A 27,595-nucleotide genomic window follows, 5' to 3' on the forward strand; every position below is an offset into this window, starting at 1 on the left:
CTCTGTATCCTGTCCCTACCCTCTAGTGTATCTACCACTCCTCCCAGTTTAGTGTCATCTGCAAACTTGCTGAGAGTGCAGTCCACACCATCCTCCAAATCATTAATAAAAATATTAAACCAAACCGGCCCCAGGACCGACCCTTGGGGCACTCCGCTTGAAACCGGCTGCCAACTAGACATGGAGCCATTGATCACTACCCGTTGAGCCTGACGATCTAGCCAGCTTTCTATCCACCTTACAGTCCATTCATCCAGCCCATACTTCTTTAACTTGGAGGCAAGAATACTGTGGGAGACCGTATCAAAAGCTTTGCTAAAGTCAAGGAATAACACATCCACTGCTTTCCCCTCATCCACAGAGCCCGTTATCTCATCATAGAAGGCAATTAGGTTAGTCAGACACGACTTGCCCTTGGTGAATCCATGCTGACTGTTCCTGATCACTTTCCTCTCCTCTAAGTGTTTCATAATTGATTCCTTGAGGACCTGCTCCATGATTTTTCCAGGAACTGAGGTGAGGCTGACTGGCCTGTAGTTCCCCGGATCCTCCTCCTTCGCTTTTTTTTTTTTTAAAGATGGGCACTACATTAGCCTTTTTCCAGTCATCCGGGACCTCCCCCGATCACCATAAGTTTTCAAAAATAATGGCTAATGGCTCTGCAATCTCATCCCCCAATTCCTTTAGCACCCTCGGATGCAGCACATCTGGCCCCATGGACTTGTGCACGTCCAGTTTTTCTAAATAGTCCCGAACCACTTCTTTCTCCACAGAGGGCTGGTCATCTTCTCCCCATACTGTGTTGCCCAGTGCAGCAGTCTGGGAGCTGACCTTGTTCGTGAAGACAGAGGCAAAAAAAGTCATTGAGTACATTAGCTTTTTCCACATCCTCGGTCACTAGGTTGCCTCCCTCATTCAGTAAGGGACCCACACTTTCCTTGACTTTCTTCTTGTTGCTAACATACCTGAAGAAACCCTTCTTGTTACTCTTAACATCTCTTGCTAGCTGCAACTCCAAGTGTGATTTGGCCTTCCTGATTTCATTCCCGCATGCCTGAACAATATTTTTATACTCCTCCCTGGTCATTTGTCCAATCTTCCACTTCTTGTAAGCTTCTTTTTTGCGTTTAAGATCAGCAAGGATTTCACTGTTAAGCCAAGCTGGTCGCCTGCCATATTTACTATTCTTTCTACACATCGGGATGGTTTGTTCCTGCAACCGCAATAAGGATTCTTTAAAATACAGCCAGCTCTCCTGGACCTCTTTGCCCTTCATGTTATTCTCCCAGGGGATCCTGCCCATCTGTTCCCTGAGGGAGTTGGGCTGCTTTTCTGAAGTCCAGGGTCCGTATTCTGCTGCTCTCCTTTCTTCCTTGTGTCAGGATCCTGAACTTGACCATCTCATGGTCACTGCCTCCCAGGTTCCCATCCACTTTTGCTTCCCCTACTAATTCTTTCCTGTTCGTGAGCAGCAGGTCAAGAAAAGCTCTGCCCCTAGTTGGTTCCTCCAGCACTTGCACCAGGAAATTGTCCCATACACTTTCCAAAAACTTCCTGGATTGTCTGTGCACCGCGGTATTGCTCTCCCAGCAGATATCAGGGTGATTAAAGTCTCCCATGAGAACCAGGGCCTGCGATCTAGCAATTTCTGCTAGTTGCCAGAAGAAAGCCTCATCCACCTCATCCCCCTGGTCTGGTGTTCTATAGCAGACTCCCATCACGACATCACCCTTGTTGCTCACACTTCTCAACTTTATCCAGAGACTCTCAGGTTTTTCTGCAGTTTCATACCGGAGCTCTGAGCAGTCATACTCCTCTCTTACATACAATGGAACTCCCCCACCTTTTCTGCCCTGCCTGTCCTTCCTGAACTGTTTATATCCATCCATGACAGTACTCCAGTCATGTGAGTTATCCCACCAAGTCTCTGTTATTCCAATCGCATCATAGTTCCCTGACTGTGCCAGGACTTCCAGTTCTCCCTGCTTGTTTCCCAGGTTTTTTGCATTTGTGTATAGGCACTTAAGATAACTCATCGATCGTCCCTCTTTCTCAGTATGAGACAGGAGTCCTCCCCTCTTGCTCTCTCCTGCTTGTGCTTCCTCCCAGGATCCCATTTCCCCACTTACCTCAGGGCTTTGGTCTCCTTCCCCCGGTGAACCTAGTTTAAAGCCCTCCTCACTAGGTTAGCCAGCCCGCTTGCGAAGATGCTCTTGCCTCTCTTCGTTAGGTGGAGCCCGTCTCTGCCTAGCACTCCTTCTTGGAACACCATCCCATGGTCGAAGAATCCAAAGCCTTCTCTCCGACACCACCTGCGTAGCCATTCGTTGACTTCCACGATTCGACGGTCTCTACCCAGGCCTTTTCCTTGCACAGGGAGGATGGACGAGACCACCACTTGCGCCTCAAACTCCTTTATCCTTCTTCCCAGAGCCACGTAGTCTGCAGTGATCTGCTCAAGGTCATTCTTGGCAGTATCATTGGTGCCCACGTGGAGAAGCAGTAAAGGGTAGCGATCCGAGGGCTTGATGAGTCTCGGCAGTCTCTCCATCACATCGTGTATCCTAGCTCCTGGCAAGCAGCAGACCTCTCGGTTTTCCCGGTCGGGGCGGCAGATAGAGGACTCAGTCCCCCTGAGGAGGGAGTCCCCGACCACCACCACCACCACCACCCTCCTCCTCCTCTTGGGAGTGGTGGTCGTGGAACCCCCGTCCCTAGGACAGTGCATCTTTTGCCTTCCAATCGGTGGAGTCTCCTTCTGTTCCCTTCCTTCAGATGTGTCATCTAGTCCACTCTCCGCATTAGTACCTGTAGAGAGAACGTGGAAACAATTGCTCACCTGTATCTCCATTGCTGGTACATGGACGCTCCTCTTTCTCCTTCTGGAGGTCACATGCTGCCCAACTTCTTCACCATCCTTCTGTCCCTGCTGCGCCTGCTCTGAATCTTCAGAACATTGTGGCCGTAGAAGCATCTCCTGACGTCTGTCCAGGAAATCTTCATTTTCCCTTATGCAACGCAGAGTCGATACTTGTTTCTCCAGACCTCGAACCTTCTCTTCCAATATGGAGACCAGCTTGCACTTTGTACAGACAAAGTTGCTTCTGTCCTGTGGAAGAAAGACAAACATGGCACAACCTGTGCAGGTTACAACAGCTGATCGCTCACCTTCCATATCACCTTCCCCTTAAGAGCTTCCTCAGCTGTCACAGGAACTACTGAGAGAAACCTGCAAATGAAAGCCTCAGTGAGCTCTCCCCAGGCAAACTCCCCCTCTTAGCCTCTGCTGTTCGCCGCTCAGCTGGTTCGCTGCTGACTGCCCTTATATACCAGTCAGGCCCACCTGGAACAAAGCACTCCCAATTCACACTTTTCAAACAAGCAAGCAAGCAAGCAATCAAGCACACAGTCAAACTGACAAACTGTCAGACACTCAGATACTCACCAACACAGCCCCCCTAATGCAGCACTTAGCGTACCTCCTCTCGGACAGATCCCAGGCAAACTCCCTCTGTTAGCCTCTGCTGTTCGCCGCCTTTGCATATGTATCATTTGCATATGATACAAAGATCATATGACTGGTAAACAATGAAGAGGACAGGTCACTGATTCAGAGTAATCTGAATTGCTTGGTAAACTGGCCTCAAGCAAAAAAAATATGCATCTTAATGGTAAATGTAAATACATACATTTAAGAACAAAGAAGGTAGGCCATACTGACAGAATGGGGAACTGTATCCTGGGAAGCAGTGACTCTGAAAAAGATTTGGGGGTTATAGTGGATAATCAGCTAACCATGTGCTCCCGGTGTGATGCTGTGGCCAAAAGGGCTAGATCCTTGAATGCATAAACAGGGTACTATCAAGTAGTAGTAGAGAGGTTATTTTACTTCTGTATTTGGCACTAGTGCAAACACTACTGAAATACTGTGTCCGGTTCTGGTGCCAACAATTCAAGAAGGATGTGGAAGAATTGGAGAGAGTTCAGAGAAGAGCTTTGAGAATGATTAAAGGATTAGAAAACATGTCTTATAGGGATAGATGCAAGGAACTCAATCTATTTAGCTTAACAAAGCGAAGGTTTAGGGGTGACTTAATTACAGTCTGTAAGTACCTACATGGGGAACAAATTGTTGTTAGTGCGCTCTTCAGTCTAGCAGAGAAAGGTACAACAGAATCCAATGGCTGGAAGTTGAAGATAGACAAATTCAGACTGGAAATAAGGTGTAAATGTTTAGTAGTCAAAGTAATTAATCATTGGAACAATTTACCAAGGGTTGTGGTGGATTCCCCATCACTGACAATTTTAAAATCAGGATTGTATGGTTTTTAAAAAATATTTGCTCGAGGAATTACTTTCGGAAGGTTCTATGGCCTGTGCTGTACAGAAGGTCAGACTAGATGATCACACAGATCCATTGCCATGCCAGCCATACTGGGTCAGACCAATGGTCCATCTAGCCCAGTATTTTGTCTTCCAACAGTGGCCAATGCCAGATGCCCTAGAGGGAATGAACAGAGCAGGAATCATCAAGTGATCCATTCCCTGTTGCCCATTCCCAGCCTCTGGCAAAATCAGATTTTTTTAAAAGGACCATCCCATTAATGAATCAGGCAGAGGAAAGTGATTATTGCAACAGAGCCAGCTGGGTATAATGGGACTCATTCATGTTCCAATTCAATCCAGGGAATGGGTGCCAGAAAAAGAAAACCCAACATGCACTAGTTGACACTTGGTGATTCATCAAGGTCTCAGCAGTGTCCTCTCCATGGACAACAGATTTATTCAGTCATGACAGTCAACATATCAGATTGTGTTTTTCTAAATAAGCTACATGATATCCATGATCAGCCGTACCCCAGAGAGATAACTTTCTCCTGTCCCAGACAGAGCAAAGTTTCCCGTCTCTACGTGTAGTGAGAGACAGAAATTCAAATGAGCAGCCTGGAGCTTGCACCCACAAGTATTTTGATGCATGTTAATCTGTTTGGCAGGCTAGTGACTGACCTTCCAGATATCAGGATGTGGAATCCAAGAAAACAAATTATTTCTCATAAAGGTGGCCAGGATCTCTAGTGTATGCCCTCCCACCAAGTCCACTGCTCTCTAGGACCATATAAAAGCTAGGAAGATGAGAGCAGCAGTGATAAAGTTTATGCCTTTCTGACGAAAAAGACTATGGCTCTAAGGACTAATTAATATTTCACTGGACCTCCCAATGCTTCTGCCTCATAGAGGCCTACTGTTAATAGGACTAAGCAAGTTCCAAAAACAAATATTTGGATGAGGTGATTAACATATGCAAGGACTTTGGAAAGAAGTCAACAATCCAAACTTATTCTACTAGCTGATTCAAACTACTACATTAAAGCATATGAAACAGTCTCAAGTTCCTCCAAGAGGATCTGTATGTGTATGAGTGTCCAAGTATAGTCTCAGAAAAGCAGACTTTGACTCCCTCAGGGAACTGATGGGCAGGATCCCCTGGGAGAATAACATGGAGGGGGAAAGGAGTCCAGGAGAGCTGGCTGTATTTTCAAGAATCCTTATTTAAGTTGCAGGAACAAACCATCCCGATGTGTAGAAAGAATAGTAAATATGGCAGGCAACCAGCTTGACTTAACAGTGAAATCCTTGCTGATCTTAAGCACAAAAAAAGAAGCTTACAGGAAGTGGAAGATTGGACAAATGACCAGGGAGGAGTATAAAAATATTGCTCAGGCATGCAGGAGTGAAATCAGGAAGGCCAAATCACACTTGGAGTTGCAGCTAGCAAGAGATGTTAAGAGCAACAAGAAGGGTTTCTTCAGGTATGTTAGCAACAAGAAGAAAGTCAAGGAAAGTGTGGGCCCTTTACTGAATGAGGGAGGCAACCTAGTGACAGAGGATGTGGAAAAAGCTCATGTACTCAATGCGTTTTTTGCCTCTGTCTTCACAAACAAGGTCAGCTTCCAGACTACTGCACTGGGCAGCACAGCATGGGGAGGAGGTGACTAGCCCTCTGTGGAGAAAGAAGTGGTTCGGGACTATTTAGAAAAACTGGATGAGCACAAGTCCACGGGGCCAGATGCACTGCATCCGAGGGTGATAAAGGAGTTGGCGGATGTGACTGCAGAGCCATTGGCCATTATCTTTGAAAACTCATGGTGATCAGGGGAGGTTCCGGATGACTGCAAAAAGGCTAATGTAGTGCCCATCTTTAAAAAAAGCAAAGGAGGAGGATCTGGGGAACTACAGGCCAGTCAGCCTCATCTCAGTCACTAGAAAAATCATGGAGCAGGTCTTCAAGGAATCAATTCTGAAGCACTTAGAGGAGAAGAAAGTGATCAGAAACAGTCAGCCTGGATTCACCAAGGTCAACTCATGCCTGACTAACCTAATTGCCTTCTATGACGAGATAACTGGCTCTGTGGATGAGGGGAAAGCAGTGGACGTGTTATTCTTTTACTTTAGCAAAGCTTTTGATATGGTCTCCCACAGTATTCTTGCCATCAAGTTAAAGAAGTATGGGCTGGATGAATGGACTATAAGGTGGATAGAAAGCTGGCTAGATCATCGGACTCAATGGGTACTGATCAATGGCTCCATGTCTAGTTGGTAGCCGGTATCAAGTGGAGTGCCCCAAGGGTTGGTCCTGGGGCCGGTTTTGTTCAATATCTTCATTAATGATCTGGAGGATGGCATGGACTGCACCCTCAGCAAGATTGAAGATGACACTAAACTGTGAAGAGTGGTAGATACGCTGGAGGGTAGGGACAGGATACAGAGGGACCTAGACAAATTAGAGGATTGGACCAAAAGAAATCTGATGAGGTTCAACAAGGACAAGTGCAGAGTCCTGCACTTGGGACGGAAGAATCCCATGCACTGCTACAGACTAGGGACCGAATGGCTAGGAAGCAGTTCTGCAGAAAATGACCTAGGGGTTACAGTGGACAAGAAGCTGGATATGAGTCAACAGTGTGCCCTTGTTGCCAAGAAGGCTAACGGCATTTTGGGCTGTATAAGTAGGGGCATTGCCAGCAGATCGAGGGACGTGCTCATTCCCCTCTATTTGACATTGGTGAGGCCTCATCTGGAGTACTGTGTCCAGTTTTGGGCCCCACACTACAAGAAGGATGTGGAAAAATTGGAAGGAGTCCATCGGAGGGTAACAAAAATGATTAGGGGGCTGGAGCACATGACTTATGAGGAGAGGCTGAGGGAACTGGGATTGTTTAGTCTGCAGAAGAGAAGAATGAGGGGGGATTTGATAGCTGCTTTCAACTACCTGAAAGGAGGTTCCAAAGAGGATGGATCTAGACTGTTCTCAGTGCTAGCAGATGAGGGAACAAGGAGTAATGGTCTCAAGTTGCAGTGGGGGAGGTTTAGGTTGGATATTAGGAAAAACTTTTTCACTAGGAGGGTGGTGAAGCACTGGAATGGGAGGTGGTGGAGTCTCCTTCCTTGGAGGTTTTTAAGGTCAGGCTTGACAAAGCCCTGGCTGGGATGATTTAGTTGGGGATTGGTCCTGCTTTGAGCAAGGGGTTGGACTAGATGACCTCCTGAGGTCCCTTCCAACCCTGATATTCTATGATTCTCTGTATTACCTCAGCATGTTCTGGAAACAGTTTTCTACAAATCCTGACATTGTATGTTTTCTTAGGGTGACAGCATTGATTCCACCCCCACAAGGTAGAAACATTACTGCAGTTGGACCCCTTCCTCGAACTTCCCATACATTAAAGTATTCTGCCTAATAGCTCCTGTTTCTAAACAGGTAAAATTTTGAAGTTGGGAACTTTCTCTGATCACACCACTATTATACCTTTAATGCAGACAAGTAGTCCTCACAATTAAAAACAGCATTCATTACCAAAGAAGGTCAATTATTTGTCTCTGAGAAATAGTCTTCCTTCTGCCAAGCAACAGACCCTGGTCTTTCAGAACACTGACAATCTCATGGGTAGGGAAGACAGGTCTCCTGTAACAAGATCTGGTAGGCACTGACATAGCCATCAGTGCTTAAGTTCACCAGATTCCAGATGTTGGGCATCTAATCTTCAACCAGTGCCATTTTCCAGCAGAAATCTTCTGTATGACATAGTGTCCTAGTAAGGCACAATGAAGTTATATAATTCACTTTGGTTTTGGATGATTGTAGCTAAATATTAGTCCTGCTTCCACCCTGAAGGCACATGTCTCGGAAATGGCATGGCAATGGATCTGTGGATACTAGCATGAGGAGGAATAGGAGTATTTATTGAAACTTACCAGAAAATGTCCTTTCTTTGAATAATAAGATCCACAGGTCCAGCCTAGCCTTCAAACAAATGATCATCTGCTGTTGAGTAGAAATGGAGACTGATATCTAATGATTCACCCTTCTTTTGTTTAGAGGAAACTGTCCCTAAGCTCTACAGTAAAAGGAACAGTTGTCATTTTTTTTTTTTGCAAAGTCTAGTGAACATAATCTCTGATTTTCAAAAGTATTATCCTAGTAGTGGAAATTGTCTCAACTGTGGTATGAACTTTGGGGGTGGGGGCAGGGCTGACCCCTGGTGCTAGTGACAGACCTCTGATTCTGCCTCCAAGCTGCAAGCTTGCTAAAGTACCTAATGTAATCAAACTATGGACCTTGTTACTCAAAGAAAAAAAAAAAATCACATAAACTTAAATACATTTTCCTTCTATGAGCCAGTATAAAAATAATCCTCAAGTAGGAGTATATTATCATATATTCCTAAATATTCTAAGACCTGTAAAATTCATGTCTACTGAAAGAAATATCAGGAAGATTGCAAAACAAAGGTTTGAGTTCTTTAGTAGATTGTCTACATGTCTGTACAGTGTAACAATTGTTGCAAATAATAGCAAACACCTGAGCGTGTAAAGGTGTGATTATATTACTATGATTAATAATATCATATTACTATCTTTTGTTATCTGCTTCTTAAATTTTTCCACAACAGAAACTCTTATCCAGATCAACAAAAGATTAATTTATATTTTGTAAAAATTTCACCATCATAGGTGATACATATAAACTTTATTTTAGGTTAGATTCTGGGAGGACTTTTCTTTGGGGGTGAGTGTTGAGGTTAAAAAGTATTGATCCTTTAACACCTGGCCTGTAAAATGTGTACCTAGTTGGTCTGCTAGAGGTGTCCCAGTGCAATAAGCAAAGAAAATTAACGTCAGTCACTTTGTTTTTCTTTGTTTATTTCTCCAAGGGTACATCTACACTTCAAAGACTAGCCTGGTCCTTCCCAAACTGGTAGCCAGGGCACCCTTGGGATGCCATGAAAGTTTCATAGGGGAAAACAATGAGTGTTTTGGGGGGGAAAATAATCAATTTGCCTGTTTTTGTTTTTTCTAATTAGGAGACTGTTAAACAAGGCGTAAATCACCTGTCTTATCTGTGGATCTGTCTTATGCTGTGACTGCTGCCAGGGCTCGGAGCCTTTCTATGCCTTCTGCTCCTGCAGGTGGCCTCCTGCTGTAGCAGAAGGCACAGAGGCAGTGTGGGCAGCAGCCGCACCAGTGCTAGCAGAAAAGGGATGATGGGATGAGACAGAGGTGTCATCTTTAAAATGGAATACGCTTTACTGAGTGCTAAGCAGAAAAGGTGACAATCGATGACAGTTACGTTATGTTTGGATTTTCATGGCTCAGGATTACTGCGAAAAGTCCACAGCCACACTGTCATTTGTTTTTCAGTGTTAGTAAATGAAAGTCTGAGGCCATGGAAACTACATAGACACTTAGAAATCAAATCCCTGGAATTTGTAAATGAGAGCTGTAACTTTTCTCTGAGGAAATATTCAAGATCCTTGATAAATTCATGGTGGATGAAGATTTTAACTAGGCTATGTGTGTGAGGCTGTGCAACAATGGAGCAGCAACCACAACTGGAAAGAACAGTGGGGCTGTAGCACAAGAAAGTAATTTTATAAAATCCCTGGCAGTAAACATATGCTGCTTTAGTATGCTGTGCAAAGCAGTGGGGTCTGCCCACACTCAGCTTCTGTTTCACAGTGAAGTCACCTGGGAAAGTGTTAAAATGTGTATTTGAATTGAGTGACAGAATCAGAAAAATCTCCTCCTTGGAAAAACTGATCTTGCGGATCCCATGTGTAATGTGTCCTTGACTACATTAACATACCTGGTGGATAGATTTGGCAAAATGAATGCACTGAAACTAACACTTCAAGGTAGGAATACAAATATACTAGTTAAGAAAGAGAAAACTGGTGGAACTGATGAAATAGCTTTGTCATTGGAGTTGCCACACTGAAATGAGAGTTACTGAGATGCCTACAGGGCAATCCAGCCAATGCAGGTAACAATAGCAGTGAATTTAGCACAGTGCAGGCTTCAGAATAGGATAGCAAGCTGAGCATGCATCCAGTGTCTGTACTTGGCTGTACTCAGACTGAAGCCCATGCTGCACTGACTTCACTGTTATTGTTTCCTGTGAGAGTTGGATTCAACCTAGCTATCCCTAAGGAGGCTAGTCCATGCAGTGTAGACGAACCCTTAGACATGTCTAACAGACTAGAGCTGGTTGGAGAGATAAGGTGGGTGAGGTAATATCTTTGATTGGACCAACTTCTGTTGGTGAAAGAGACAAGGTTTCAAGCTTCCACAGAGTTCTTCTTCAGGTTGAAAATTTTCCAACAAAATGCCTGTTTGTCAAACCTCAGATGTGTCATGGAATATCTCCATTGACAGATTTTCAGTGGATCAAAGGTGGAGCTATGATCGAACCCTGCCTGTCAGCTTGCTGGGTTGCTAAGGAATCTGGGTCTTCCAGGACGTATGGCTCCAGGGCAGACAGCCATGTCAGGATGTCAAGGCTCCATGCCATGAGCCTGAAAGTCCTGGGTGCCCTGGCTCTGCAACAGGGAGCCTGGAGGTTTTGGAATGAGTTCCCAGGGTCTGCAGCTCCAGGGCAGTGCTGCCATATGGACTGCCTAGGGCCAGAGACACCCCTCCAGGGCTTCTAGATTCCCACTAGCTGACCGAAGTGTCAGGAAGCCCTGGGTCCCCAGACAAGGGAAATCTGCATGATAGGGCTGCTCCAGAGCCACAGACTCTGGGATCCACAGCAGCTTCCAAATGCTAATAGCAGTGATGAAGCCAACAAGAACGTTAATTTCAATTAGCAGCTGTCAGGGTTGGGGCGCAAATTTTGTTTCATAAACACCTTATGTTGGTGTTGCTAAAATGAAATTTTGGGGGTGTAAGAGGGTCCGGACTCACCCCTGTGGCACCCCCTGCTGGTCGTCCAGGGAATTAGCTCACCAGCCTCTGGAGCGTCTTCTGCAGGCCGGTGATCCTCCTGTCTTCTTCTGGGCTCCCGTGTCCCTCCCAGGACCCCGGTGCCCCTTGCTCTGGGTGCTGCCCCCTGGCAATACCCACACACGCTAGGTCTCCCCTCCCAGGGGAACCCCCACCCACTAACCTCACCTCAGGATAAGGCCACTGCCAGTCACCAACTAGCCCCCACTCTCTGGGGCAGACTGCAGTATAGACCACTCATCATCGGCAAGGTTGGGTTTGGACCTGCTGCCTTGGCCTAGTCCTGGGCTGCCCTCTGCAACCCCCAGTACCCCTTAGCCTATTACCAGGCCGCAGCCTGGGGCTATCCAGGCTGGAGCTCCCCAGCTCCTCAGCCTTTCCCCAGCCCTGCTCCACTACAGGTACTCTGTCTAGCTCCCTGCAGCCAGGCCCTTCTCTCTCTGAAGGCAGAGAGAGACTCTTGAGTTTTTGGCTCCCAGCCTCTTTATACAGGCCATCTGGGCTCTGATTAGGGTGTGGCCCAGCTGCAGCCACTTCCCCCAATCAGCCAGGGTTTTACCTTGCCCAGCCCTCTGCAGGGCTTTTCCAACCCCTCAGGGCAGGAGCAGGTGTCCACCCCGCTACAGGGGGGTATTTCTGGTTCTTGGAAAAGTTTAAATAAAATAAGCATGATTTTGTTCTGATTTGGAACAAAACCAAATTTCATAAAATGAGAAATTTCCTGCAAACTGGAAATGCCATGGTTTGGCCAATTCTATAGTAGACCACCCATGCACTATGTCTATCATATTATTTATCTTTAACCCTCTTAAAAAGCAGTTATAGTACTCTGAGAAGAATAAAAATATCTGGAGCTTACTGATGCCAAAATAAGAAAAGAACAAGGAACAGTTTTATATACTGAAACAAATTCCCTACAGCAGAAAAATTCACAATATAGCTCAAATTCTGCAATGAATTCCTCACAATTGGGGCCAAAGTAATTTCTGACTAGGGTGACCAGATACACCTTACCTTGATAGAATATGACCCGATATAATACAAATTCGGATATAACGTGGTAAAGCAGTGCTCTGGGAGGTGGGGCTGCGCAGTCTGGTGGATCAAAGCAAGTTCGATATAAAAAACCAAGTTCGGTTTCACCTATAACGCGGTAAGCTTTTTTGCTCCCGAGGACAGCGTTATATCGAGGTAGAGGTGTAGCAAGTATGAAAAATCTGTACACTTTTTTTCGGAGGGTGGGGGGTACAGTTGCAAATATAAGACAAAGCCCCTAATATCGGGAGGTCCCAATAATATCGAGACGTCTGGTCACCCTATTTCTGGTTCTCACAGTTCTGATATAACAGTAGATCGGAGAGGTATAGAATGAATGAGAATGGAGGAGGATGAATGACCATAAAGTGATCATAGCATTTCAATAATCAGTGGAGCTCAAAGCTTCCCACAGGTTATAGGCACCGGGTAATGAGATTATTCAGAGGTTAGTCTCCAGAAACATCAATAACAGTTTTGATTAAGAGAGTTTTTTGGTTCCTATTCATTTCTTTTGCTAAGGAAAATCCTTGCAAAAAAAGTATCTCATCAGATTGTATATTGAGTTCTTTAACCAATCAAGTCTCACATTCATAGATCCATGGATTCTAAAGCCACAAGGAACCAATATGATGATCGTCTGACCTCCTGTATCACACAAGCCATAGAAGTTCCCCAAAATTATTTGTACAGCATATCTTTTAGAAAAACATTCAATCTTGATTTAAAAATTGTCAGTGATGGAGTATCCACTGCAACCTTTGATAAATTGTTCCATTATTTACTTACTCTCACCATTAAAAATGTGTGCCTTATTTCCAGTCTACATTTGTCTAGCTTCAACTTCCAACCAGTGGATCACGTTGTATATTTCTCTGCTAGATTGCAGACCATTATTAAATATTTGTTCCCCATGTAGGTATTTATAGACCAGGGATAGGCAACCTATGGCACACGTGCCAAAGGCGGCACGCGAGCTGATTTTCAGTGGCACTCACACTGCCTGGGTCCTGGCCACCGGTCCGGGGGGCTCTGCATTTTAATTTAATTTTAAATGAAGCTTCTTAAACATTTTAAAAACTTTATTTACTTTACATACAACAATCGTTTAGTTATCTATTACAGACTTATAGAAAGAGACCTTCTAAAAACATTAAAATGTATTACTGGCACGCGAAACCTTAAATTAGAGTGAATAAATGAAGACTCGGCACACCACTTCTGAAAGGTTGCCGACCTCTGTTATGGACTGTAATCAAGTCACACATTAACCTTCTCTTTGTTAAGCTAAATAGATTAAGGTTCTTGAGTCTATCCCTATAAGGCATGTTTTCTAATCCTTTAATCATCCTCATAGCTCTTCTCTGAACCCTCTTAAATTTATCAACATCCTTGAATTTCGGACCCTAGAACTGGACAGAGTATTCCAGCAGTGATTGCACCAATGCCAAATATAGAGGTAAAATAACCTCTCTATCTCTACTTGCGATTCCCCTGTTTATGCATCCAAGGTTTGCATTAGCCCTTTTGGGCACAGAGAGTTCATGCAATTTTTTTTCTGATTCACTGCTTCCCAGAATAGGGTTCCCCATCATGTAACTATGGCCTACATTCTTTGTTCCTAGATGTATTACATTTAGCCATATTAAAAACCATATTGTTTACTTGGGCCCAGCCTATGAAGTGATCCAGATTGCTCTGTATCAGGGTGTGTCAACATAGTGCATGGAATCGAGCCTCCCAGCCTGGGTCAACAGACCAAGGGCACGTCTTCACTACCCGCCGATCCGGGGATCGATTTATCGCGTCTAGTGTAGATAAAATCGATCCCCAATCGCTCTGCCGTCGACTCCGGAACTCCACCGCAGCGAGAGGCGGAAGCGGAGTCGACGGGGGAGCGGCAGCAGTCGACTCGCCGCCGTCCTCACAGCCAGGTAAGTCGACCTAAAATCTTAGGTCGACACCCTCCCTTCCCCGTAGTGTAGACCTAGTCTCAGGCTCATGGGGCTCACGCTACCACACTAAAAATATCTCTGCAGGCAATGCTTTGAAGTTGCATCTTGGGCTGAAGCTTGGGATCTGAAGCCCCTCCCCCTTCTCTAGGTTTTAGAGCCTGAGCTCTAGCCCAAGCTGCAGCATTTACACAACTATTTTTAGTGTGGTAGTGCAAGCATGACTCTGTCAATCCAGAGTGGGAGGCTTGCTGCCGCAGGCTGTATTATCAGTGACCTATCCTCTTCATTATTTACATGGGGCAGCAAAGGCTCCATTTCCCATTCTGTAGTGAGAGGAATGATTTTTTTTTAGTCTTTTGCCAGTGCTCAAACAACTAACATTTTTATTTAATTTTCCCGTCTAAAATATTATTATTGGATTTAGTTTGTTAAATCCTTAGGTTATGGGAGTAACAGGACCAATTTTATGAGGCGAATTGTGATTTACTGAAGTGTGTTACACTGTAGGATGTCTTTTTAGGATGTGTTCTGTCAGCTAAACAAGTCATTTCATTATAAAGATACTGTTTTATATTGAATTAGAAAATGTACTCTGTTAATGCAATCCCTTTTTCCAAACCTCGAAGAGCTGAAAAAGAGTGGGGTGATGGAATCAGGGGATTATCTTTGAATGCAGCTCGCTACGCTTTACTTCGGGTTGAACATGGTCCTCCTCACACGAAAAACTGGAGGTAAGAATCCATGAAGTCCCCCTACTTTAAATATAAATAATTTTAGTAGTAGGAATATTGCTGATGATGAAACACTGTATAGATTTCAGTAATCTTAAAACTAGAGTAGGATTCATAGAGAGATATTATGTTTATAAAACAACTAAATTAATAGCCAAAGTTTACTGAAACTAGAATTGGAGTTTGCACGTTGCAGTGTGTAACAGGCCATGCTCCGTTCCCGCCCTCTTATGCCTAGAAATGTATGACTCTCCAGTGAGTGGCACCTTCACATTATTTTATTTATATTCCTGCCACCAACCCCAATACAATCTTGTGCAGCCAAATACGTAAAGTAGTTTCTTGCCTGTCCCTCAGGGCCAGAGAGGAACAGCGATATCTCTCCCTTGGGATCTCGGAGCATACTGTGCTCAACTAATCGAATTCTTTCTCTCTCACTTCCTTACTGTGTCTTCTTTTATAGCCTCATCTGACAGCTAAGTGGTTCATCAGCCCCCCCCATTAGCTGCAGATTCCCCAATCAGTCTTCTCCAGGGGAACTAATTGGTGCTTAAGTGATCACAGGGCTGGGTACTTGTTAGCCTCCTGTATTTTGTTACACAGTTATTTATAGTAATTTATTAATTTATTTTACTTAATAAAGTTTCAACTAAATCCAAGTTGATTATAAGTGGCTCCTCTACACTTATTTAACATGAGGTTTTATTTTTCTTAATGTTAATGGCCATTTCTAAAATCCATGTTTTATTATTTTTATTATATGGCACTTCTTGATAATTAGACTTTGGAAATGACAAGTGGGATAAAAGCCCTGATTATTTCACATTAATTGAACAGTTTTTAACCTTCTGAGTGCAATATTCCTGGGAACTTCCTGATATGTTCTGATGTTGTACTGGTGTAATTGAAGGTAGAATTTGATCCTGCCATTAGAATTTAATTAACAATTATGCTGATATTGAAGAAGGAAGTAGAACCCTATACTCTCTCATAGCTATTTTGGGTTTGTAGCACTGACAAACATCAGAAAAATAATTTTGTCAATTAAGTAAGCAGATTTCACTCTGAAACAAGAAGATTGCTGAATAATTCACAATCTGCCATTTTTCAGAGTAAAGCTACAACAGAAGGTCTGCAGAGAGTGCTATATATCTCTATAGATATTCTACATTATCAATTCTCTGACAAAGTATGATGACCAAAATTTGTCTGGGCTTCTTTGCTTGATAGTTTATCTTGTTTGCAGTTGAACACTAGATCATCTGGTTATTAATGATTCTGTTATAATTTTAATTTTCCAGTTGACTTTCTGACACTTTTTTTTTAAATACTGCAGACCTCAAGTCTTGGTTTTATTGAATTTGGACTCGGAACAGATGGTTAAACACCCTAGATTGCTTTCTTTCACCTCTCAGTTGAAGGCTGGTAAAGGATTGACTATTGTGGGCTCTGTACTACAGGGAATCTACTTGGACAAATACATAGAAGCTCAAAAAGCTGAAGAGGTATGCAAAAGGCAACTTGCAAATACTTACAGGTTCTGTTTAGATTCAAGTTTCAATGAAATGGTGCCAGGATTTTCTGAAGAATTAGCATTTTGCATCAATATGGGCTACTGTAAAGCATTTAAGCAAAGTTAAGTTTTGACTCAAAACATTTAATGCTTTTATATACTAAAATGAGCTTAGTGATTGGAATCAAATTATGAAAACTATTTATGAAATTTAGAAGGATATTATTATATCTAGATATTATTCTGCTAGTTTTCTTAGGATAAATCCAAAGTAGGATCAGGAGGACTCAGCGTTCTCCCATATGGAGTAGTAAAACACATTCACATAGTGGTTCATATATAGTGGTTGACCCTAAAAAGTGTATATATTTACAGTGGTCACCTTTGAAAACTGGATAATGTTATTGCAGTACTACCTCTGCTTTAGCATAGGGAATGCCTAGAGAATTCCATGCTAATATTTAATTAAAAAAGCAATTTAAAAGATTTTGAAGATGCTTTCATGAGCTTGTCTACTCTGTGCATTGGTGTGCACCAGGTAGGATGTAAATTCTAGTGCGCATCAACATGTACCTCACTAACTGGCTGTGTTGACACTACTGGTGCACACTGATGTCGTCCTGTTTTATACAGTTCTACACGAGTGCACAGAAGGGAACTTCTAGTATGCACCAGCAGGTCTATGCAGCCAGTTAGTGAGAGACATGCTGATGCATGCTAGACTGTACACCCCAGCTGGTGAACACTAACTTACTGTGTAGACAAGCCCCTGTATCTTAGTGTGATACTGACCTTATCACAATGACTACTTTCCTGTTCCTACATGAAGTATCGTGGTGAGCTGATATCACACTATTTAGCATCAACCACTGTAGGAGAGTTGTAAGTCAGATTACTTTTTACTATGCCATTCAAATATTGCTCTAGGAAAATATGTATGCATCGTATTTGGCCATGGAACAATCCTAATATTTTACTTGGTTAAAACATACAGTGGAAATCAAATTCTTTTATATAACAGTTTTTAAAATGCTATTTTACAAAATGAAGAAATCTGACTAATCTGGTAGATCTTTGAAGTGACCAGGTCTTCATTCCTTAGGTCATTATAATCTTCCTCATGTAATAGGAAGTGATATTGTCATTCTGGTTGTGAAACCTAAGGAAGTAGAAGGATATAAGTTGGCTGTGAACAGAGTCATCAAGCAGGGGCACCGGAACAGAGAGGGCCGGAGGCTGTGGCCCTCCCACTTTTCACCACGAGACCCCACCCCTTTCCTGTCTTCCTCCCCCCAAGCTCCTGCCCCTCTGCCAGGCCAGCAGCTGGTGGAGCCCAGCTGGGGAGCCTGGGCAGTTGTGGTCCGCATCAGCTCCCCACACCTGCCCGCATGGCTCTTACCCCAACCCGACTCCGGCCGAGGGGTGGGGCCTTGGAGCTGCAGCCTGGCCATAGTAAGAACCACGCAGGCAGTTGTGGGGAGCTGGGGTGGATCATCCATCTGCCAGCAGTGCAAGGGGGCTGAGAGCAGCCTCCACCCAGGGCAGGTGGAATATCCGCACTGGTTCCCCACAGCTGCCTGTGCGGCTCTTACTATGACTGGGCTGCGGCTCCAGACCCCACCCCTTGGCCGGAGTCAGGCCAGGGTAAGAGCTGCATGGACAGCTGAGGAGAGCCTGGGTCCCTCTGCCTTCCCTGGGCAAGGGATCCAGGGGGCAGGAACATGGGCAGGGGACTGCTTTCGGCCGACGCCGACCCCAAGAGGGGCGGGGCAAGGCTCCCTGGCCCTGCTCTGGCTTCCGGCTTGGCCGGGGGTGGGGCCTTCTGGGGAAGAGGAGGGGCATTGGGGAAGGGGCAGGGCCTCAGGAAAAGAGCTAGAGCTGGAGCAGGGGCAGGGCCTCGGAGGGGCGGGAGGCCCTGGCCCCGCCACTTTTGGGAAGGCTCTGCCACCCCTGCCATGAAGGAAATTAAAGCACAATACAGCAGGGATATTCAAACCCTGAGGTACAACTTCTCCCATTACCATTCATTCTGAAAGAAGCAGTGATTTTTCAGAGAGAGATATTACACAATGTAGCACCCTATTTCTGATTGACTGCTATATGCCAGGTTGAGGCATCACCATGGGCAGCTGTCCATCATTGTAGCTTACACTCCCACTGAGGAAACTACAGATGTTAATAAAGATGAGTTCTATCAGTAACTAGCAGCAGTGACACAATCCATTCCTTCACATGACAAACTTATTATACTCAGAGATATGAACTTCTCACCAAGTTGCCCCAGAAATGTCTTCAAAATTATTCTTGGACCATTTTGCTCTGAAACTATAAATGATAACTCTAGAAGATTACTCTCCTTTTGCTCTTCTCACAATATTATCATCACCAGCAGTTGGTTCAGGCACTTGGGATCCTGGCTGTCTAACAATGGCTGGATGAGGAAGGAGCTGGACCATATCTTGGTCTGGAATCATAATATAATATGTATAATAGTGGGTCTACAGAGGTGCAGAAGCCCTGGTAAATACTGACCATCATCTCCTTGTTGCTAAAATGGCAATTTCTCCCTGATTTCAACATAGGAGCATGCCTGTTATGATACATAAGGCACAATGCATCTGTGAAAACTCAGCGCTTGCTAACAAGTACTCTGTCACAGTGAAAGATAAATTCTATGCACTTGGCACTCTACTGGATGACATAGTATTAGCCTGAACTGCCATAAGCACAGTCATCCAAGAAGCTGTAAATGCCATCCCACAATCAAAATGCTACAAGCAATACTCGGCTATCCAATGAGATATTTCAAATTTTGCAAAAGAAATCTGAGGCCAGACAGAGCCATGATGACACTGAATGTAAACATTTACAAGATAGTTTACAAGTGAAAGCGAAAGCGGATTGTGAAGCTTATTTTGAGAATTTGGCAGAAGAGGGAATAAGCGCTAATAAATTACAATCTGCGTTCAGAGCTATTCAGCCATTTTGATCCAAAACTGGGCTTCGCGCAGGTCTGTGCTGGTAAACAAGGTTGATGGTAGCCATCTGTCTTGGATGGTTTAGACACAACATATCCTGCATCTTTGCAGAGGGTTAGACTAGATGACCCTTGAAGTCCTTTCTAACCCTATGATTCTATGGTATAACATTCTTTACCCAAGAAGAAATGCAGGGACAGAAAGAATATTATGAGTCTGCACTTTACCATCCTGAAGAGACTTCATGTCCAGATCTGGATGGTTTAGCAGTAGATATAATCCCTAACCCCAAAAAACTGTGTAGATGCACCTACATTGGAAGAGGTTCTCTCTGTCATAAAGAACCTGTGAAGTGGGCATGCTGCCAGACCTATAACACCTGAATTTCTCAGGCACGTTGTAGATCCCATAAGTGTAGCATTACACCAACTTTTTTTAGGGCTAGGACTACTGGAAAAGGTACCAGCAGATGGAAGAGAGGGATCATTATCCCACTCTATAAAGGGAAAGGCCTATGCATGGAGTGTAGTAGTTATAGGCCAATAACTCTGCTCTCTGTGCCTGAATGAATCTTCACACATGTCCTATTCACCCAGCTCCAGACTCTCCTTGTGAAACTTCATTCCCCAGAAAAATTATGTTTCACTGCTGGGTGATGTACAATGGATATACTTGCTCTCCGTCTTTTATCTGAGATCCATCTTGAATTTAACTGGCCTTTCACAGCAGCATAAGTAGACCTAAAGGCAGCTGTCAATAAAGGTTCCTTATAGAAGGCCCTACAAGGCATCAGTGTTCCCAGCATTCTCCTGAGGCTAATTCAAGATCTACAGAATGTCTCAGGCGTAGTTGCAGAGTAGGACACATAGGTTTGAAAGGTTTCACACCAGATCCAAGGTGAAGCAGGTATGTATCCTGATCAGTCCAGTCCTGTTTTGTCACACAGTGGATTGTCTCCTTGTATATATTTCAGAAAAATATCAGCATAACTGTTTGTTAAACTTCTTTTACTGACCTGGATTATGTGGATCATGTAGTCCTATTGGGTAAGGAAACAAATGATCTCAAAGATGCACTAGAGAGCTTCCAAAATGAGGCAGCTGCCATTGAGCTAATGGTTTCTTGGATAGAAACAAAAAATCCAGAATGTCAGCTCAAAAGTTGTGATACAAGACATCTTTATTTCCAGACAAACCATAAAAGTAGTGGATGACTTTATCTCTCTAGGCAGTAAACTGTCATCAAACAGGTGCAGCCAGCCAGACATCCTATGGAGAATTGATTTAGCAGCCTCAGCTATGAAAGACCTGATTAGGGCCTGGAACTGACAGGATGTGAAACTATGTACAAAAGTATGGATTTTTCAAACCTGCATACTTCTGATCCTTTTATATGGGATCTGAAATGTGGACATTGCTTAAACAAGACATCAGGAGGCTGGAGTCATTTCATATGCATTATCAACAGTGACTACTGGTATAAGACGGATTGACTTTATTAGTAACAGGGATGGATTGTTGAGAACTCACCTCGAGAGGATTGAAGTCATCATTGGTCACTGCTGGATGACCGCTTTTGCTCATATTGCCTGCATCAGCTGCAGACTCCACATACATTGAGCACTGAAATCAGACTTGAAGTCAGGAGGGGTCAACAGACTGCCTGGTCAACAGACTGGTGGTGGTCATGCCATCTCCCACAATTAACCTGGCAGCACCAGATCAGTAATAATCTAGTGGTGCTCTTAGATGCCTGGAATAAAGCTGTACAGTGTGGTCATGGACATTTGGCACTACAGACTTTCACTGTGTAAGCATGTTGTTGTTATTACATACATGTCTTAGAATCACTGCATGGTTTTCCATCCACATGTTCTTAAAAGAGTATAGAGTCAACATCCTCTCCTATGCAGATGGAGTTTTTGGTAGATGGGTATCATTCAACATAGTGTTCCAGTAACCATGAGGTCCTTGTTCACTTTTAAGTCATTAAATTGAACCCCCTTCCCTCCTTTAAAATGATTTACAGTTTTCTACACTCACTATGAAGATCGCCTATCATGAAGGGGATGGAGAAAGGAAAATTCTATCTCACCTGCAAATTTTCTAGAAAATTCCATGTCCATGTAACTCCTCCTTGGAGGACTGCATTATGTCCAGAGTTTTTCTAGCTATTAGCTTGTTAACACACTCTTCCATTTCAAATTATTTATCCAAAATGTCATACTATTTCATTAGAGAGACAAAGTGGGTGTGGTATTATATTTTATTGGACCAACTTCTATTGGTGAAAGAGACAAGCTTTCGAGCTTACATAGAGCTGTTTTTCAGGTCTGGAAAAAGTACTCAGAGTGTCACTGCTAAATACAAGGTGGAACAGAATGTCAGAGAGCTCTGTGTAAGCTCAAAAGCTTGTCTCTTTCACAAAGAGAATTTGGTTCAATAAAAGATATTACCTCACCCACCTTATCTCTCTATTATCCTCAGACCAACATGACTACAATAACACTGTAAATGAAATGTCATATCAGAGCTCAGCAGCAAATGGTTTGAACTGAATAGCACTTTTTATGTAGTTTACAGCTTTGGAAATTATCTTTTTGGATTTTTCTTGCTGGGAGGTGGTCCTAAATCCAGACTCACAGCAAAGATCTGTGCTGCCTCCAGTTGTCATCGAGACAGGGAAAAATCCATTGCGAAGATGGTTTGATATGGAGGGTTCTAAAAAGAACATTTTACAGATCATAGAATCATAGAATATCAGGGTTGGAAGGGACCTCAGGAGGTCATCTAGTCCAACCCCCTTCTCAAAGCAGGACCAACCCCAAATGAATCATCCCAGCCAGGGCTCTGTCAAGCCGGGCCTTAAAAACCTCTAAGGATGGAGATTCCACCACCTCCCTAGGTAACCCATTCCAGTGCTTCACCACCCTCCTAGTGAAATAGTTTTTCCTAATATCCAAACTAGACTTCCCGCACTGCAACTTGAGACCATTGCTCCTTGATCTGTCATCTGCCATCACTGAGAACAATCTAGCTCCACCCTCTTTGGAACCCCTTCAGGTATGAAATCCCCCCTCACTCCTCTCTTCTGCAGACTAAATAATCCCAGTTCCCTCAGCCTCTCCTCATAAATCATGTGCCCCAGCCCCCTGATAATTTTTGTTGCCCTCCGCTGGACTCTATCCAATTTGTTCACATCCTTTCTGTAGTGGGGGGCCCAAAACTGGACGCAATACTCCAGATGTGGCCTCACCAGTGCCGAATAGAGGGGAATAATCACTTCCCTCGATCTGCTGGCAATGCTCCTACTAAGATAGCCCAAAATGCCGTTAGCCTTCTTGGCAACAAGGGCACACTGTTGACTCATATCCAGCTTCTCATCCACTGCAGGGCCGGCTCCAGGCACCAGCCGAGCAAGCTGGTGCTTGGGGCGGCAGCTTGTAGGAGGCGGCATTCCGCCCACTCCAAGCCCCAGGTCCTTTTCTGCAGAACTGCCTCTTAGCCAGTCAGTCCCCAGCCTGTAGCAGTGTATGGGATTCTTCCGTCCTAAATGCAGGAATCTGCACTTGTCCTTGTTGAACCTCATCAGATTTCTTTTGGCCCAATCCTCCAATTTGTCTAGGTCACTCTGGACCCTATCCCTACCCTCCACCATATCTGCTTCTCCCCCCAGCTTAGTGTCATCTGCGAACTTGCTGAGGGTGCAATTCATCCCATCATCCAGATCATTCATGAAGATGTTGAACAAAACCGGCCCCAGGACCGACCCCTGGGGTACTCCGCTTGATACCGGCTGCCAACTAGACATGGAGCCATTGATCACTACCCATTGAGCCCTGCGATGTAACCAGCTTTCTATCCACCTTATAGTTCATTCATCCAATTCATGCTTCTTTAACTTGCTGGCAAGAACACTGTGGGAGACCGTATCAAAAGCTTTGCTAAAGTCAAGGTATATCATGTCCACCACTTTCCCCATATCCACAGAGCCAGTTATCTCATCATAGAAGGCAATCAGATTGGTCAGCCATGACTTGTCCTCAATGAAACCATGTTGACTGTTCCTGATCACCTTCCTCTCCTCCAAGTGCTTCAAAATGGATTCCTTGAGGACCTGCTCCATGATTTTTCTGGGGACTGAGGTGAGACTGACTGGTCTGTAGTTCCCTGGATTCTCCTTCTTACTTTTTTAAAGATAGGCACTATATTTGCCTTTTTCCAATTGTCCAGAACCTCCCCCGATCGCCATGAGTTTTCAAAGATAATGGCTAATGATTCTGCAGTCACATCAGCCAACTCCCTCAGCACCCTCGGATGCATTGCATCCGGCCCCATGGACTTGTGTATGTCCAGCTTTCCTAAATAGTCCTTAACTTGTTCTTTCACCAGTGAGGGCTGCTCACCTCCGCCCCATACTGTGCTGCCCAGTGCAGCAATCTGGGAGCTGACCTTGTCTGTGAAGACCAAGGCAAAAAAAGCATTGAGTGCTTTACCTTTTTCCACATCATCTGTCACTAGGTTGCCTCCCACATTCAGTAAGGGTCCCACACTTTCCCCCTTCTTCTTGTTGCTAACATACCTGTAGAAACCCTTCTTGTTACCCTTCACATCCCTTGCTAGCTGCAGCTCCAATTGTGCTTTGGCCTTCCTGATTACACCTCTGCATGCTCAAGCAATATTTTTATACTCCTCCCTAGTCATCTGTCCAAGTTTCCACTTCTTTTAAGCTTATTTTTTGTGTTTAAGCTCACCAAAGATTTATCTGTTAAGCCAAGCTGGTCGCCTGCCATATTTGCTATTCTTTCTGCACATCGGGATGGTTTGTTCCTGCGCCCTCAATAAGGCTTCTTCAAAATACAGCCAGCTCTCCTGGACTCCTTTCCCCCTTATATTAGCTTCTCAGGGGATCCTGCCCATCAATTCTCTGAGGGAGTCAAAGTCTGCTTTTCTGAAGTCCAAGGTCCGTATTCTGCTGCTCTCCTTTCTTCCTCTTGTCAGGATTCTGAACTTGACCATCTCATGGTCACTGCTGCTCAGGTTGCCACCCACTTCTACTTCCCCTACCAATTCTTCCCTGTGTGTGAGATAAGACAGAGTATTTCCTTCTGCTTACTTGGTTGAAGTTTCCTTATGATTTTCATTTGTAGCGTCATGTAGAGTCCTATGTGTAGATCCATGTTAACACATCAGTAATCTAATTGAATAATGAAAGCATGAATAATTGCCATGAGGTCAGCATATGAAAGAAAAGGTTGCCAGGTACAAACAGAAAAAGCACTCTTGGTAGTGGACGCCAGATGGACTTCCATGAGCAACCAAGGATTTTATAAAATTGAATAAAGGGCAGGTACTCTGTCCTTTAACTGATATACTGTAATTGATCTCTACCAGTTCTTCCATTTGGCTTCCATTTCCTATAGTAGAACCTCAGAGTTATGAACACCTTGGGAATGCAGGTTGTTCATAACTCTGAAATCTTCTTAACTCTGAACAAAACGTTGTGATTCTTCTTTCAAAAGTTTACAACTGAACATTGACTTAATACAGCTTTGAAGCAGAAGAAAAATGCTGCTTTTAACCATCTTAATTCAAATGAAACAAGCACAGAAACAGTTTCCTTACCTTGTCAAATTTTTTTTTAACACTTTCCCTTTATTTTTAGTAGTTTACGTTTAACACAGTACTGTACTGTATTTGGTTTATTTATTTATTTTTTGTTTCTGCTGCTGCCTGATTGCATACTTCCAGCTCCAAATGAGGTGTATGGTTGACTGGTCAGTTAGTAACTAAGGTTCTACTGTATTTCAATTTTATCCAAGTTGAGTTTGTTAGCTAATTCTCATCCTGGTCCCAGTTCGGAGCACGACAGTCTGAATATTTATTTATATTTATGTTTATAAAACATATTCTACTTATACATTCAAATAGGTATTGGCACATTCTTCAGCTAAATACAGGTACTTCCTTCTGTTCACTTTTAGATGAACTGACCTGATTAATTTGTGTCTCAGTATTAAGGAGTAAATCTAATTTTCAGATAAAGGAGGTGATAATTATCTCATTAATTGGATTTCTTTCCGTGTAGGCTCATGGGTTTCATTATTCTTTGTCCCCTCTCATTTTTTCTTAATCTAATTTTATAATTTTGTTTTGTGATTTGATAGCTGAAGCTAAATTTTCATGGAAGGAGTACAAAGAGCTTATCTTCAAAATTAATTGTAACAAGGTGCTGATTAAGATTTTTTGGATTTTTTTCTAACTGAGATTATTTGGGGGTCTATAATACAATGACGATGGAATAATGTCATTCAAAAAGAAATTCAATTACTGAGCTTACTGCCATATTTCAGAAACTCTAGGGGTTTATAAATCTTATTAAATGAAGGCTTCCACCCAGAACAACAGATGAATTTCTTCTAAAATATCTTAGTAAAAGCTATATGAAACTGAATTGATTTATCAATATGAAGTTTTAATGAATTTTTTCAGTGTAATGCATTTTATTTTTTTTATCTTTAAAAGAAAATATGATCTAGAACAGTGTTTCTCAACCTGGTAGGTTAGCACCTCTGTAAAGAGCACAGGGTATAAGAGAGGAACACTACCCTGGTCATTATCCACGATGTGATTATATTAAACTACTAGAATTATACAAAAATTAAGTATGGATATCACTTCTGATTTTTTATTTTAACCAATAAATACTGATAAAATACCCCTGAGATAGATAAAATATGAAATCTGTACTTGTCCAATAAACACTGAAAAAGGTCCAGAAATGGTTAATTATATCTATGTCTACAGAGCAGTAGTATACAGGAGTGTGATTATTAAAGTACATTAATGTGTTAGCATTAATTGGTCTGTGTAGACTGTGCTTTTGCACCGAAGGGAATATTACAAAGAGATTATTCATTACAGTAATATATACTATATACTGTAATATTATACTGTGTATAATATACATTATTCATTAAACCCCCGATTTTTGACATCTATATAAAATTCAAAAATTGCTAAAAATAACCCTCCCCCAAACAGGATGAATAAACCCAGAAAAAGCTTCAAGTATGGCATAGTACATAGCATTGGTCTGATTATTTACTTACAATAAAACAGCTCAAAGTTTTCTTTTAAAAAGTCATTGCTTTGTCATAACCTGGCAGAATTTGAAGCCAGATATAAAAATAACAATTTTAGGGAAGACTTGCTCCACTTGCATTCCTAAAAGACTCTCGGTATTTGTCAAACTTACAAAAGTATTCTCTGTAGACATCTGTCCTGTGCTGAGTACCTATCCCATAAATTAAAATACACAACAGGATGGAATGTAAAGGACAACTAATACACATACAAATAAATATTCACCAGACCATTATTTCACAAATGGTGCGTTGCGGGAAGGTCTAGATGGTTTTTGTGTGCCACGAAGGTCTAAGCCCCATGCTCTCACTTCCTACAGGCAGCAGCACACAGGAAGCACTTCTGGGGCACAGGTAGGGCAGGATAGGCTGCTGAATGTCCATTTACTGGCTCCAGCCCCTTCTCCCGCACTGGTTCTGCTGCCCAGATCGCATTCTCACTTCTCCTGGGCAGCAAGAGCAGTGTGGCGAAAGTAGCCAGAGCCAGCAAGTGGACAATCAGCCATAGGATTCCCAACTGTCTAATCACACAAACCCAAACACCCTGGCCCCACACCTGCCCCACCCCTTCTCCAAGGCCCCACCCCTGCTCACTCCAGCCCCCGTCCCTCCGTCACTCGCTCCCCCCACCCTCACTCACTTTCATTGGGCTGGGGCAGGGGATTGGGGTGCAGGAGGAGGTTCGGGGTGTGGGCTCTGGGGGGAGTTTGGGTGTGGGAAGGGGCTCAGGGCTGGGACACGGGGTTGTGGTGCGGGAAGGGGTTTGGGATGCAGGCTCCGGCCAAGCGGCACTTACCTTGGGTGACTCCTGGAAGTAGTGGCATGTCTGGCAGTGTCTCATAGGTTCAGGGGCAGCCATGTGGCTCTGTGTACTGCCCCTGCCTGCAGACACTGCCCCAACAGCTCCCATTGGCTGTGGTTCCCTGTTCCTGGCCAATTGGAGCTGCGGAGTCAGC

At 43.7% G+C, this 27,595-nt stretch overlaps 1 protein-coding gene across 1 annotated transcript in view; it reads left to right on the forward strand.

Moving 5' to 3' along the window:
* The window catches only part of LOC112103692 (solute carrier family 12 member 7), a 357,369-nt gene that overhangs the window by 266,477 nt on the left and 63,297 nt on the right, over positions 1-27,595 (forward strand). The window contains exons 16-17 of the mRNA XM_024195587.1: positions 14,900-15,004; positions 16,341-16,509. Of these exons, the coding sequence (XP_024051355.1) occupies positions 14,900-15,004; positions 16,341-16,509 (274 nt within the window). The remainder of the gene's footprint in view (positions 1-14,899; positions 15,005-16,340; positions 16,510-27,595) is intronic.

This window comes from Terrapene carolina, unplaced genomic scaffold (assembly GCF_002925995.2).
Source record: "Terrapene carolina triunguis isolate 2854851 unplaced genomic scaffold, T_m_triunguis-2.0 Scaffold580, whole genome shotgun sequence".
Lineage (NCBI taxonomy): Eukaryota > Metazoa > Chordata > Testudines > Emydidae > Terrapene > Terrapene triunguis.